This window comes from Macrobrachium nipponense, chromosome 37 (assembly GCF_015104395.2).
Source record: "Macrobrachium nipponense isolate FS-2020 chromosome 37, ASM1510439v2, whole genome shotgun sequence".
Classification (NCBI taxonomy): domain Eukaryota; kingdom Metazoa; phylum Arthropoda; class Malacostraca; order Decapoda; family Palaemonidae; genus Macrobrachium; species Macrobrachium nipponense.
The window spans coordinates 27,893,009-27,907,980 of record NC_061097.1 but is presented as its reverse complement, the minus strand read 5'-3'; the positions used below and the strand labels follow the sequence as shown (position 1 = coordinate 27,907,980).

The window sequence follows — 14,972 nt, the reverse complement described above, 5'->3', positions numbered from 1 at the left end:
CTAAGAACGAGAAGAGAATGAAGCAGAATAAGAGGAATAGGAAGTGTGAAATATACTGAAACAAAAGCACCTATCTAGACTTAGCATTTATCGTCACATATTTATAAAAACAAATCTTCTATCACACGTTTTCTACTGATTTTAAAACTAAAGCCCAGGACTAATCCTTGAAATATTATGGCAATTAATTAATAAATCAATTAATTATTAGGTTTTGACCTAGTACAGAGTGAGTACTTTTTTTTCTTTCGTGCACATGACGCATTAACACATATATTAAATCCTCAGGCAAAACAAAATGCAAAGATATTGTTCAGTACTCCAGCACAGAAGTAGTAGCAATGTCCAACATTCCACGTAAAAGATTCAAGCAGCAAAAAAACATTTAGTTGAACTGAAAATGGTATCATTCCCATAACGTAAAAGTCATTGGCCCTTTTCAGTTCTGGGCTATGTTGAGTAGTGCCCTGTGCCCTCCAGGAGTTGAAAAACTCACTTTGGTATTCTATAACCTAATCTTTGCTACCAACAGAATCACCTTATTTGGAGGAGTGAACATCACCGGGTAAAAGGTTCTGCACTTGTGAATGCAATTGGTGAACAACAATGTTCTTGTGTCTGGACGAATATGGTCCACTCAGATACTTTCTTGTAGTTCCAATGTTTTTGGGCGAAGTGTAGAAAATTCTTTTCAATACAAATCATCATCATTGCTTTCATCGAATTGCAAGAAGTCTTTGTAGCATCACTCATCTGTGTAGTTTATGAGAAATACACCAATTTTCTTCTGCCTCAAGTTAAAACAGCTTACCTTGATTCCTTCTTGCTACTGTCACTCAAGATTTTATATTTTCTGGATTCTGAGGAGCATCTTCCAGGGGCTGAAAGGATTTATGACACCCATATGGGCCATATAGAAGGGAATTTCACATCTTTCCAATGACTGGGGAAAACTTGGATTGTTAAAAAAAAAAGTGGCACATTAGTTTAAATCATTTTGGTTGTTTCCGTTTACTTGTAATCAACACTCGACTATTTGCTGAAAATACTCGTGTCTATATAGTTGTTTTTAACATTGATTTCATATCGTGAGTTAACATATTTCATAGAAATACACGCTACAGCCTATTTACTGCTTCAGGAGGTGCCAATATTTGCAAAAGACTTGTTAGATGGTTGTAACAAGAAAACTTCACAATTAAAGGTACTATGTCTCAAAGGACTAATGGTTTTCCAAATTTTATTATTTGCAACAATGGTATTTCAACATTTTTCCGCACTTTTGTTTAGAATCTTCTTTCTCCTTGTGTAAGAAAGGTCCCAAATGCCCGTTAACCATATCTTGGATTGAAGACATCTTTTTAATGATGAGATTAATTATTAAAAAATAAGGGAATGAGATAGCAATGCACTGTACCAACAAAGATGAATACCATCTTTAAACTTTAATACCAAATGGATTTCATCAGCGCATGTGTATTTTACGTGTGTTTATCTGCCTCCTTTGGATGTAGAGAGAGAGAGAGAGAGAGAGAGAGAGAGAGAGAGAGAGAGAGAGAGAGAGAGAGAGAGGATTTTATTATTTATTGGTCTCATTTCAAAGTACAATACCGCCTATTTCTGATCGCCCGTCGACCAAGAATGTGACGTGTCCCATGTCCCAACTTTGTTGGAGCAGCCCGAACACTTGCCAACTGGAAGACGTTCCTCTCACCAATGGGTCCCCCTCCCCCAACCTCCCTTTGGCCCCCAAGGATTCCTTGGACTACTTGAGAAAGGGGCTAAGCCCCTGAACTTCGACTACTCTATTACCAAAGAATCATTTCCTCTGAGTCTAATTCAAATTATCTTTGGCATAATTCAGTTGGTGCAAAAAGATTGTTACGTGGTAAATATTGGGTTGTTGGATAATACAATTTTATTTAAAGATTAATTTCACTGTACACATAACTTGTCTATCAATAATTATCAACGAGAGATGAAATTCTCCGAAGACAAATAACTAGACGGTAAAAGGGAAACTTTCACATTCCATCCACTTCCAAGATCCTCGAAACGGCCGTTTGAAGCATTTACCTGATCTTCCAGTTCAGTGTCTCAAGTGAGGGCTTCGGTGATGCAATAGTTGCTAAAAATAGCACAAACGCCTAAATGAACTCTGCTTGGTTAAGCAATCGCTTCTTCTTCTGATTACCATATACTCTGGAAGGGAAGGGAATATACAGTCTGGAACCTATGACGTAATTCAGCGCTGGAACGGAAATTGGCAGTAAAGGTGTGGAAGGTGTAACAGGAGCAAAACCTTAAAGCAGTTGGACTTCGAAATAGTTGTTTGGGGAGGGTGGATCAGCAAGACTGAAGAAAGATAATATGAATGGAAGTACTGTAAAAGGAATTAAATGGGGTTGCAGCTAGGGGTCGAAGGGACGTAATGCCGACAGTGCACCCTGTGGGGTGCACTGAAGGTACTAATCCTCTACGGAGATGATACACTTTGGTTCTACGACAAGACTTACTGCAGATTCATGATTAGAAGTAAAATGGTAACAAATGAACATTAATCATAATGTATATCAAACTTAAGCCAATACAACAAACACTATGGGATGTCAGTCCTTCAAGCAATTTACAGTATTCCTTATCTTACTTTCGAAAATTGAAAATGAATACTCGACGCAAATATGTTTGCTCGAAAATTAATAATTAATGCGCAGGTGACATTAAAAAAAAAAAAAAAAACTTGGAGGTGAGGAGGAATGAAGAGCTCTGTCCCAATAGATCAGGCTGCTGCCTATTCAAAGTTCTGTCCATGATTTTTCATACTCGTACATTTTTATACATAAAAAAAAAACACACACACACCAACTAACTACGATTTTTTGTTTACTTAGCAGAAAGTACTCAGTTCCTTGTAATAAAACTCTCTAATTGCTTTCGTGAGCGATAGGTAGGACACGGCTGCAGGTATACGGCGTAGGTAGGAGAAGAGAGGAGAAGAGGAATAAGAGGAGGTCGGAAAGAAATTCAATACAGAGAAAGAGAATTAGGAGCGATTAGTCTATTTTCGTGCTGCTGCCTATTTTGTCTCTCGGCGAAACCGAACTCCTGGCAAAGAAGTCAGGATAAATAACAAGGCTTTTTACATTTCGAAATGAAGCCAATTAAATTATACGAGTCAGATAAAAATACTTCAAAGCAGCCGAGAAGGCTATTATGACGCAAATCTCTAATGAACTATACCAGAGGGAAAAAATATTCCTGAATTTAACATTAAATATAAACATGACAAGAAAGTTTTATAATGTACAATGTTAATCCCTCTCATTCATAATGAGCAGTTTCCAATGACGTGTGTTAGAGATTTAGAAGATTATTGCATCAAGTATTTTTTTGCCTTTTTTCGTAATTCTTCTTCAACTATTTCCTCTGTCTCTGGAAGTATTGTGCCTGAAAAAATTCTCTCTCAATTTTTCAATTATAGGAGTCCAATCAGTTTTCGTAAATCTCATGCTAATTAACTACTCCCTTGAGTCTGACTTTGCTTGGCGCTTCTCAATCCAAGGTTTCCAGCCTCTCACTCTGCTTGATCAAACATTACTGTTTTCATTTTTAGTTTTCAGTAAACGTAAATTATTGCGGCGGCTTTGTCTGTCCGTCTGCGCTTTTCCTATCGGCCCTCAGATCTCAAAAACTACTGAGGCTGGAGAGCTGCAAATTGGTACGTTGATCATCCGCTCTCCAAACATCGAACACACCAATTTACAGCCCTCTAGCCTCGGTAGACTTAGCATCTGGAGAGCAATTCAAGCACTAGTGGTCGTAGCTTGATAGCTTTATATAGCATTATACTTTGTACAGAAAAACTCGATTGCGCAGCAGAAACTTCAGCGCATTTTTAACTTGTTTATTATTCATCTCATTTTACATATTCCTTCAAACTGGATATGAAGTAATATTATGAGCATGCTAATCTGCAAATGAAGGTAAATTTACAATAACACTAGAATAGTCTTGCAATACGGATAAAACATTGCCGCCAGCACAGACCTACTGACCTCAGGTGCAATAGGTCATGAAAAGGTCGCTGAACATTACGACACAATTTAATTTGGCTGGATTTGCAAGGGCGCAAGAATCACAGAGAACAAAGTTTCGGGTAACGGGGGTCAATTGGCAGTTGGTTATTTTCGACTATTTTAGATATTTGAAAGGAAGGGGGCGAATTGGAAACTTTAAAAGTGTGCAAATTTTACGTGGTGTATAAGCGCTTTACAAAGGGGAAGGAATAAAAAAAAAAAAGGGGGTATATTCCACACTTGGTCCACTACACCTGTCCTCTTCCGCAGCGATCAGGAATGAAGTACTACTTATCAAACCATGGTTATTTTTGTGATGGCTTGTTTTATGGACATTTTAATTGGAAAGTTAACATAAGAGATTCTTTTAATAACAGGGTTTGTGATTTTTATTTTTTATTTTTTAAAAATAAAAAAAAATAAAAATAGCTGATTTATTTTATTTTTTTTATTTTTTTTGATATCTTATATATTTGTATTTTTTTTTTTTATTAGATGTTTTTTTCAATACTTTTCTCCTTAAACTGCATTTTTTGACAGAATTACTATTGATTTATCTTTTAGGTTTCCAGTTCTGGCCTAAAGTATGTATTTGCAATTTTTTATATATCAAAATAAATAGATGCAGCACAATTATGCTAAACTTTTTATCAACCTCCAAACCATATTTTTCAATTTGTTTGTTTTCAAATTAAAAAATAAATAAATAAAAAATCATGAGTTTTTTAATGAAAAAATCAGTGATTTAATCACTTGATTAAATCAGTTTGATTTAATCATTGCCAATCCTGTAAATTAATAGCATGCTCGAAAATATAATGAAATCACATAATAATGATGAATGATATAAACAATACACTAAGTCTAACTGAGAGACATATTAATCATTTAACAAATATACAACCGCAACTGTTAGGCAATTATAAGGAAGGTGAGTGGCATGAGTTATACGCAATTATCACTCGCTTATAATCGGCTTTGACTATTCATCAGATCTTAATACCATGCCTAATAATACAGTGACTACTTTAGAATCATTATGAATTTTTCAGATCATATGAGTGCTTTTAACTTCCAGTGGAACCACGTTAGAGCTCTGAACAACGTTGAAAGTCTGAACATAAATAGGTCACTTCATAGGTAACCACGTTGGAACTCTGAACATAAATAGGTCACTTCATGGGGAACTACGTCGGAACTCTGAACATAAATAGGTCACTTCATGGGGAACCACGTCGGAACTCTGAACATAAATAGGTCACTTCATGGGGAACTACGTCGGAACTCTGAACATAAATAGGTTACTTCATGGGGAACCACGTCGGAACTCTGAACATAAATAGGTCACTTCATGGGGAACTACGTCGGAACTCTGAACATAAATAGGTCACTTCATGGGGAACCACGTTGGAACTCTGAACAAAAATAGGTCACTTCATGGGGAACTACGTCGGAACTCTGAACATAAATAGGTCACTTCATGGGGAACCACGTTGGAACTTGGAACATAAATAGGTCAATTCCAGGGGAACTACATTGGAACTTTCAACATAAATAAGTAAATTAGAGAGGAACCATGATGTAGCTCTGTGCATAAATAAACGTTTCTATAACCCTACTTGGTGCAGTATTTACCAAACCCTTTTCTCCCTCAGGTATGTACTACGGCGTTTTACAATCTGCCTCGTCAGCTTCGCCTCTGGGCTGTCAGTGCTGACGCTGAACATACACCACCGGGGAATCAGAGGGCTGGAGGTTCCACTGTGGTCAAAAAAGTAGTTTTAGGAGGAATGGCCCGACTCGTCTTCCTCCATTTTGAGCCCCCGACGTCTGTCAAGGATGATAAGACCATCCTACAAAACGTGAGTTATGCTCCACGAAGGTTCGTAACCTTCAGAAACTTTCGTTGGATTATATTGCCTCTTATTACTATGAAAAGGGAAAGGCACCTATTGTAAGGCTAAAGTCAGAGATTTAGGTGTCCTTAACATTATGTCATATGCATAAATAGTAGTTTATGTATAAAATATATATATATACTATATATATATATATATATATATATATATATATATACATATATATATATATATATATATATATATACATATATATATATATATATATAATATATATATATATACATATATATATATTATAAATATATATATGACATAATATAAATATATGCATACAAGTACATTATATATCTTCTTCTTCTTTCGACCTTATTAATCCCACTACATAGCAAGGTTGTCGCTCGAGTCAACTTTTTTCGAGCGGCCGACCCTGCTACATTACACACGCACTACACACACACACACACACACACACACCACACACACACACACACACACACACATATATATATATATATATATATATATATATATATATATGTGTGTGTGTGTGTGTGTGTGTGTGTGTGTGTGTGAGTGCGTGTGTAATGTGCAGGGTCGGCCGCTCGAAAAAGTTGACTCGAGCGAGCAACCTTGCTATGTAGTGGGGATTAATAAGGTCGAAAGAAGAAGAAGATATATAATGTACTTGTATGCATATATGTATATTATGTACATATATATATTATATATAGATATGTATATATATATATATATATTATATAATATATATATGATATATATATATATATATATAATATCTATATATATATATATATATATATATATATACGATATATATATAATAGATATATATATATATATATATAAGATATATATATATATATAGTTTATACAAATAAATACATATTTATTATATATATAATATATATATATATGATATATATATATATATGATTATATATATTTATACATAAACTACATATTTATGCATATGACATAATGTTAAATGACACCTAAATCTCTGACTTTAGCCTTACAATAGGTGCCTTTCCCTTTTCATTTTCTAGTAATAAGAGGCAATATAATCTAACCGAACGAAAGTTTCTGAAGGTTACGAACCTTCGTGGAGCATAACTCACGTTTTGTAGGATGGTCTTATCATCCTGACAGACGTCGGGGCTCAAAATGGAGGAAGACGAGTCGGGCCATTCCTCCTAAAACTACTTTTTTGACCACAGTGGGAACCTCCAGCCCTCTGATTCCCCGGTGGTGTATGTTCAGCGTCAGCACTGACAGCCCAGAGGCGAAGCTGACGAGGCAGATTGTAACGCCGTAGTACATACCTGAGGGAGAAAAGGGTTTGGTAAATACTGCACCAAGTAGGGTTATAGAAACGTTTATTTATGCACACACACATATATATATATATATATATATGTGTGTGTGTGGTGTGTGTGTGTGTGTACATCTATACACACATTTATATAAACAGCGACAAATGGTAGATTTCCTTTTATCACCTTAGTAAAACCTATCTGGTCTAAAACCATATGTGCCAGTTCGCGTCGTGTTAGTTTTTCACACCTATCTATTTCTGGACTGTCTCCATAAACCTAACCTCTACCTTCCTTTGATGATGAAAGACCTTTCCTAGGAAGTGATTCCAGCTCTCTCTCTCTCTCTCTCTCTCTCTCTCTCTCTCTCTCTCTCTCTCTCTCTCTCTCTCTCTCGTTTTTCCAAAGGCTTCTCAAATGTTTCGCAACCTTTTGAGTCTCCTTTACCATTACTCTTTCCCCCAAAAAAAGTCTTCCTCCTGGCGTTTATTCATGGCTCCTCTCCTCTTGCTAGTTTTAATCACTAGTCCTGAAAAGTGTCGACTTTATTCCAACACAGGTAACCGTTGGGAATCTTTCAGAAGGACTTTAAAACAACTTTATATCTGACGGCTTATTTCCTCTTTGGATGGCGCCTGGGTGATGCCTTTTGATAAATCAGCCAAATATGCTTTCGCAGTTCTTCATTGCAGGAAAGTGTTTGGCAACTCGATCCGATTTACCATAAATGCAGTATGCATTCGCAGCACATAATTTATGCTTATCGAGTTACGAGTGAATTGATGAAAATGCATACATGCGTAGAGCAAGGGAAGACTTGCTTGGTTGTCTGTATATTAACCTCTTTGCCTGCCTCTCTCTTCTTCTTTATTCTCTCTAATAAAATAATATATTTCAACAATATATATTTCGAAAGTTTTATTTAGTGTCTATATTTTCAATTCAAAATAAATTAAGAGGTGTTTCCTAGCGTTAAAGAGGATATCGCAACTTAGGCACGTATTTTTTTTCTCTCTCTCTAAAACTGCACGTTTTTTCAGTCATATCCGTATATATCCAATCCCAAGCAACGTATTCTTATTTTAATCTGTTTGGAAAATTATATAATTTCGAGCTGCATCGAGGAATTAAACGGCCAAAAGGCAATTATTTCTAAGAGCCAGTTCGAACACTGGAATAGGTGGCAGTAAATGAAGTAAAACTAATGGCTAAACTCGCAGAAAGAAAAATGAAGTAAATTTCCTTTTAAATCTCTCCCTCTTAATGTTTCATTCTGACATAATTCAACAAGGGACATTTGATTGTTTTTTCTTTGCAGATTTAAGCACAATGCAGGTTAAGTTTGCTGTTGGTCGGATTGATAAAGTTATTCAGTCCTAACGAATGATTTACTGAATATCAATTTTCAATCCGTTGCACCTGGGTGAATTCTGTGCCCTGTAATGTATTCATCATTCTTATTTCTGCTTATAAAGAATTTCTCCTCCAAAAGTGTCACGTAAACTACAAATTTTCTCATAATTTCATTTCTGCTCATAAAGAATTTCTCCTCCAAAAGAGTCACTTAAAATACAAATTTTCTCATAATTTCATCTTTTGCATATGAAGAATTTCTCCACCAAAAATGTCACTTAAACTACAAAATCTCTCATAATTTCATCTTCTGCTTGTAAAGAATTTCCCCACCAAAAGTCTCACTTAAACTACAAATCTATACATCATTTCATCTTCTGTTTATGCAGAATTTCTCCTCCATAAGTGTCACTTAAACTATAAATTTTCTCACTTTGATCATCCATAACTTCATCTGTAAAGAAAATAACACGAAGGGATAATAGTCATTCAGAATGATTGCCTGTACGAGGAAACGTAAAGTCTTCCAGGCTCCAATGCTTCAGGGCAAAGAACCGACTTCTGCTTGGAGTCAACTTGCTCCATCGTCCCAGGGTGCTCTAGATGGGGTTCAGTTGCCGTGAGACAATAACCCATTGTTTATTGTTGTTAGCGCTATAAAAGGGGTCTAAAGACCTTGTTGTTCTAGTTAGTACTGTAGTTTCGAAGGAACCTTAAAATACCGAGCTTAAAATACATTGCATTTATTTGGAATAAATTTACTTCATTCACTGACCATTCCGATAAATAAAATAGCTTATTTTCTATAAAAAAAAAAAACTTAAGCGAAATTCAACTGAAGGTTTTAGTTAGATAAGAAAATATTTAAATTCATGTAGATATAGTTTGTTTTGTTTGTTTGTTTGTATGGTGTTTTTTGTTGCATGGAACACAGTGGTTATTCAGCAACAGGACCAACGGCTTTACGTGGCTTCCGAACCACGTCGAGAGTGAACTTCTATCACCAGAAATACACATCTCTCACTCCTCAATTGAATGGCCGAGAATCGAACTCGCGACCACCGAGGTGGGAGGCCAACACCGTACCAACCACGCCACTGAGGCGCTGTGTAGAAATTGTGTAGAATCTTTTGAAGCAAGAACCACGACTACAAATAGAAGACAACATCGGAAACATTAATAAAACATAATAGAAACATTAACAAGAACTATTGAAGCTGTATCGTTTCCATAACTCTAAAATTAAATTTTCCTTTATCCACAGGATTTAAGACCCGAACCCTGCGGTCGCACGGACTCCATGAGCATGGAAAAAATCCACATCCGCGAGTTAGATGTGACAGATATCTTCCGCATGTCACCGAGATCTGCCCAGAGGCAGCAAATGGGTCCCAACAACGATACCCCGACAGCCACGCCTACAGCAACACAGGTCACAGGTACCTCATAAAATGCCGCTTTTCAGTATGGTAGAATTCATGACGATACACAATTAGACGCCTTGCCACTGAATTTTTAGAGTGATGTGACTAAAATAATAAGCCCAGTGGTGAATCGCAATACTTTCTTGCGATAACTCATTGACCAGGCATAAATGGAGATACATTCCCTAACACAACTTGGCTCCACTTGCTCTGGTAGCAGTCAGTCCTGCTGCAGTCGATTGTGTTGTCCTTGTTAGCCCGTAGTAGCCAACTGATCAGAATCTACGTCAACGAAAGTCGCCCAAAATAAATATGCTTTTCTTTATATTTATATATATTTCTAATGTTTAAATGAATTCTTCCTACATCTGTTAGATGGGGAGTATAAGTAATGCTTTGTTAATCTATCTTCAACATCAATATCTCTTTATATCACATCAAAATGACCATGAATGGACATAAATCCACATAATTATAACTGAAAAAAAAATAAAGGAGTAAATCTTATAACATTTTGAAAGATCTATATACCTTAATTAATGCTTGATATACTACTCATTGAATTAAAGAAATAAAAGACACCTGTCTCACACCGTTTAACTAGCAATGTCCCAACATCCCTATTTTCATTATTTTTACCACATTAACATACCATTTTTGTTACATTTTTCATACGAAAAATTTAAATGATTTATTACTCTCTTTCTGAGGTGCAGCTTTCAATGCTGGATAGAGATTGCCATTTGAAATATCATTCAAATAAATCTCTAGCGCTTGATTCTCTGCGATAATTAACACAAACTTACATAAAAAAATAACTATACTTATACAGAAAGTTTTTGGCAAGGTGAATGATGAACGATTTATTAATTTTTTTTAATTTAGGAGAGAGTCCCTTTAATTAATTCCCCTATTCAAAATTTTTTTAAAAACGTTTATAATTTCACTGGTTTGAGCGATAGCTGCCAGATAACATGTGGGCTAAACGATATTATTTAACGTGTTATGGCTCGTCATATCAGTTAATGAGCAGATAACGATAGAAATTACTTTCAGCATGATTTTTTTACAGCAAAAGTATAGAGCTATTTCATATCAGGACAAGAGTATTAATACACACGATGGCAAAAAGTGAAGAACGAATGAGAACGAGAGAAAATAATACGCGAAATTATTATCTAATTTCTGTGTTACTCCTAACATTCGATGAAATATTATGTGTTACCTTGTGATGGCAGAACGACCAGAAAGGCATAGGTTCGATTCCTGGCCTGTTAGGTGTAATTATGTATGTGTATATATATATATATATATATATATATATATATATATATATATATATATATATATATATATATATATATATATATATATATCATATACCTTTCAGTGTGTCATTACCAAGGTGAAGTGAATCTGATATTAAAGAACATATATGACTACGAGCTGAGCTGAATACAAAACTTGGGCCAAAGGCCAAGGCACTGAGACCTATGATGTCATCAGCGCTGAAACGGAAATTGACAGTAAAAGGTTTGAATGTTTGTAACAGGAGGAAACCTCAAAGCAGTTGCATCATGAATCAAGTTTTAGGAGAGGTTAGAAAGTAAGATGAAGAAAGAGAATATGAAAGGAGGTACAGTAAAAGGAACGAAAGTGGTTGCTGCAAAGAACCTTAAGTAATGCCTACTGTGCACCGCGTGAGGTCAACTGACGGCACTTCCCCCCCGCCCTACAGGGTAATGAACATATATGAATGATACACATACACGCATATAATTCATATATTCATACAATTTTGGTGTCCAACAGACATACTCAAGTCCTCTCGAAGTTATATAGTCACGTATATATATATATATATATATATATATATATATATATATATATATATATATATATATATGTGTGTGTGTGTGGGGGGGGGGGGGATACAATCCACAATGAAGTAAAATCCTCTTGTAGTTTAAAATATATATCTCTAGTACAGGATTAAAGCTTTCGACCATCAACTGTGGTCTTGTTCACTAAAATGTGATATGTCACCTCAAGGAACTAACAAGTAAGAGCAAAAACATTTGAAAAAAAAAGAAGAAAAAAAAAACGGTTTACGTTGACACATTACCGGAAGACATCAAGCCTGAAATTTGGGTTAGGTATGTAGATGATGTTTTTATTGTTTATAGACACGGTGAGGAAGCCTTTCATAGGTTTTTAGAGTTGCTTAATGGTTTTTTGCCCTCTATTATATTTACAGTGGAAAAGGAAAGGGAAAATAGGCTTCCCTTTCTAGATATGGTAGTTCATAGAGACACAGTGAGTAGTGACTTTAAATTCAGCGTGTATAGGAAGAACACCCACACAAACACTTATATTCATTACTTTTCATATCATGAACCCAAAGTAAAGCACAACGTTCTAACCAATTTGTTTTTTCGAGCATACCGAATTAGAGCGGCAGCCCGGACCGTTGAGATACAACGAACGAGATACCGACCGTAACCCCTACTGGTATTTAGGAGTAGACTTGTAAACTGTGAAACTGACCGTCTGCCGAAAATATATGGGTGGCTTACTTAACAAGAACCCCACTAATTGCTCGTTAGATTTTGGGTCTAGATCCAATATATGAGATACCAGATGAAACTAATAATATAATATATCTGCAGACTCTACTGATTATAGAATGACCATGACAGACATTTTGGAGGGTGAGGGTGGGTTCCCCCCTGACAGACGCACTGAAAAGGGGGTGTTAATTGGATCTAGATCCAACTTAGGAGATACCGAGTAAAATTTACACTACAATAGCACTGCACATCCTAGAATACTGTGGTGGTAATGACAGACGTTTTAGTGGGTGGTTACCCCCTGACAGACGCCCCACAACGAGTGGGGAGGGGGAGGCAGGATCTGCATCCAACATTGGAGATACCAAGTAAAATTTGTACTACAATTGCACAGCACATCCTAGAATCCTGTGATGGTAATGCCAGACATTTTAGTGGGTGGTTACCCCCTGACAGACACCCCACAACGAGTGGGGGGTAAGGGGGAAGGAGAGGGGGAGACAGGATCTCCATCCAACATCATAGTACCAAGTAAAATTTGTACTACAATAGCACTGCACTTACTAGAGTACTGCAGTGGTAATGACAGATATTTTAGTGGGTAGTTACTCCCTGACAGGCACCCCACAAAGAGTGGGGGGGGGAGGGGGAGGGGTAGCCAGGATCTGCATCCAACATTGGAGATTCCAAGTAAAATTTGTACTACAATAGCACTGCACATCTCAGAGTACTGTGGTGGTAATGACAGACATTTTGAGGGTGGTTACCCTCTGGCAGACACCCCACAACGAGTAGGGAGGGGGAGACAGGATCTGCATCCAACATTGGAGATATAAAGCAAAATTAGTACCACAATAGCACTTCATATCCTAGAATGCTGTGATGGTAATGCCAGACATGATTGTGGGTGGTTACCCTTTCACAGACATAACCTACGATTGGAAGGGAGAGGTGGGACACCTTGAAATATTTCAAAATCTATCATAGGCAATATTAATATTAGAAATATGGTAAGTATCTGAAAATCGTGAGCCTGATAAAATGTAAAAGGCAAAAAATTCAAGAAATATTGTGATGTTTCAGGATAAGAATTACTGCCGGAGTTATTTTTTAAAATTCCTATTGAAGTATGGAATATTTCACTTCACTAATTCCATCAGATCTATATAAATACTATGTGTGAGACTTCCTAGGCTTGGTCTACTTTCTATAGTTTCACACACACACACACACACACACACACAACACACACACACACACACACACACACATATATATATATATATATATATATATATATATATATATATATATATATATATATATATATGTATATATATATATATATATATATATATATATATATATATATATATATATATATATATATATATATATATATATATATATATATCTATATATAATATTAGCACTATCCTTTGGTTGGAGTTATTACTTCACACAAAGTATTTTATCTGAATGGGAGGGGGTCACAATTGGCAACAGCTACAAGTAGTGTGCTGAGCCATTTTTGAATAATTAAACCAGTTCATATGGTGCCAATAATTAAACCAGTCATATGGTGCCTCTCTCAGTTCCTCTAAAAAAAGAAATGAAGATAAGTATTCTCGCTTTAATAGCGTCTTTGTCATTTTCTTTTCTTGCCTATAGTTAGGACACTGCAGCCATGTCGAGGTTCGTAGCCCAAACGTGTCTTACCATAAAATGAATTGTTCTTTAGTTGCTGTTGGTTCGTGTGGATGAAATGAAATTTTTATCGGATATGGGATTCGATTGAGATGTTAAGACCAAAGTCCCATCATAAAGAGCCGTTTTAACACCCGCACATTCACAAAGAGATGATGTATCACAACACAAATAATTACTGGAAACGGAAATGTGAATGAATTGTTCAGGATAAGCTAACTATAAAGATTAAAACATTTTACCCGATTTTATTCCCTCTCCCGAAGTTGACGATCATACAACTTGGAGCTCCTGACTCCCAAATTAAGTTGGCCTATAATATCATGTCAGTTATCTAATAGTCCACTTATTTTCGGCTGCCTCACTCAAATTGATCTGTACACTATCACCAAGTATCAAGTATCAATATATATTCAGAGGGAATAAATCTAAACTTAAATAAAAATTATACACAGTTTGATGTTTAAAGCCAGCCGAGTGCGTTTGTCTCTTAACTTCCCGCCGGCACGCACAGCCTATGTAATGTGTTTCAATACATTCTATCGATGCTGGCTTTGACGACCATTATTCGGCTAATTTTCTCCCTAGTAATTTTTTTTCTTTATTTGTTCATTATATCCAGTAGACAGGCACTAACATCATATTA

At 35.9% G+C, this 14,972-nt stretch overlaps 1 protein-coding gene across 1 annotated transcript in view; it reads left to right on the top strand.

The window, feature by feature from the left end:
- LOC135209327 (uncharacterized) overlaps window positions 1-14,972 on the top strand; it is a 35,158-nt gene that overhangs the window by 7,356 nt on the left and 12,830 nt on the right. The window contains exons 3-4 of the mRNA XM_064242030.1: window positions 5,732-5,938; window positions 9,890-10,064. Coding sequence (XP_064098100.1) covers window positions 5,732-5,938; window positions 9,890-10,064 — 382 coding nt within the window. The remainder of the gene's footprint in view (window positions 1-5,731; window positions 5,939-9,889; window positions 10,065-14,972) is intronic.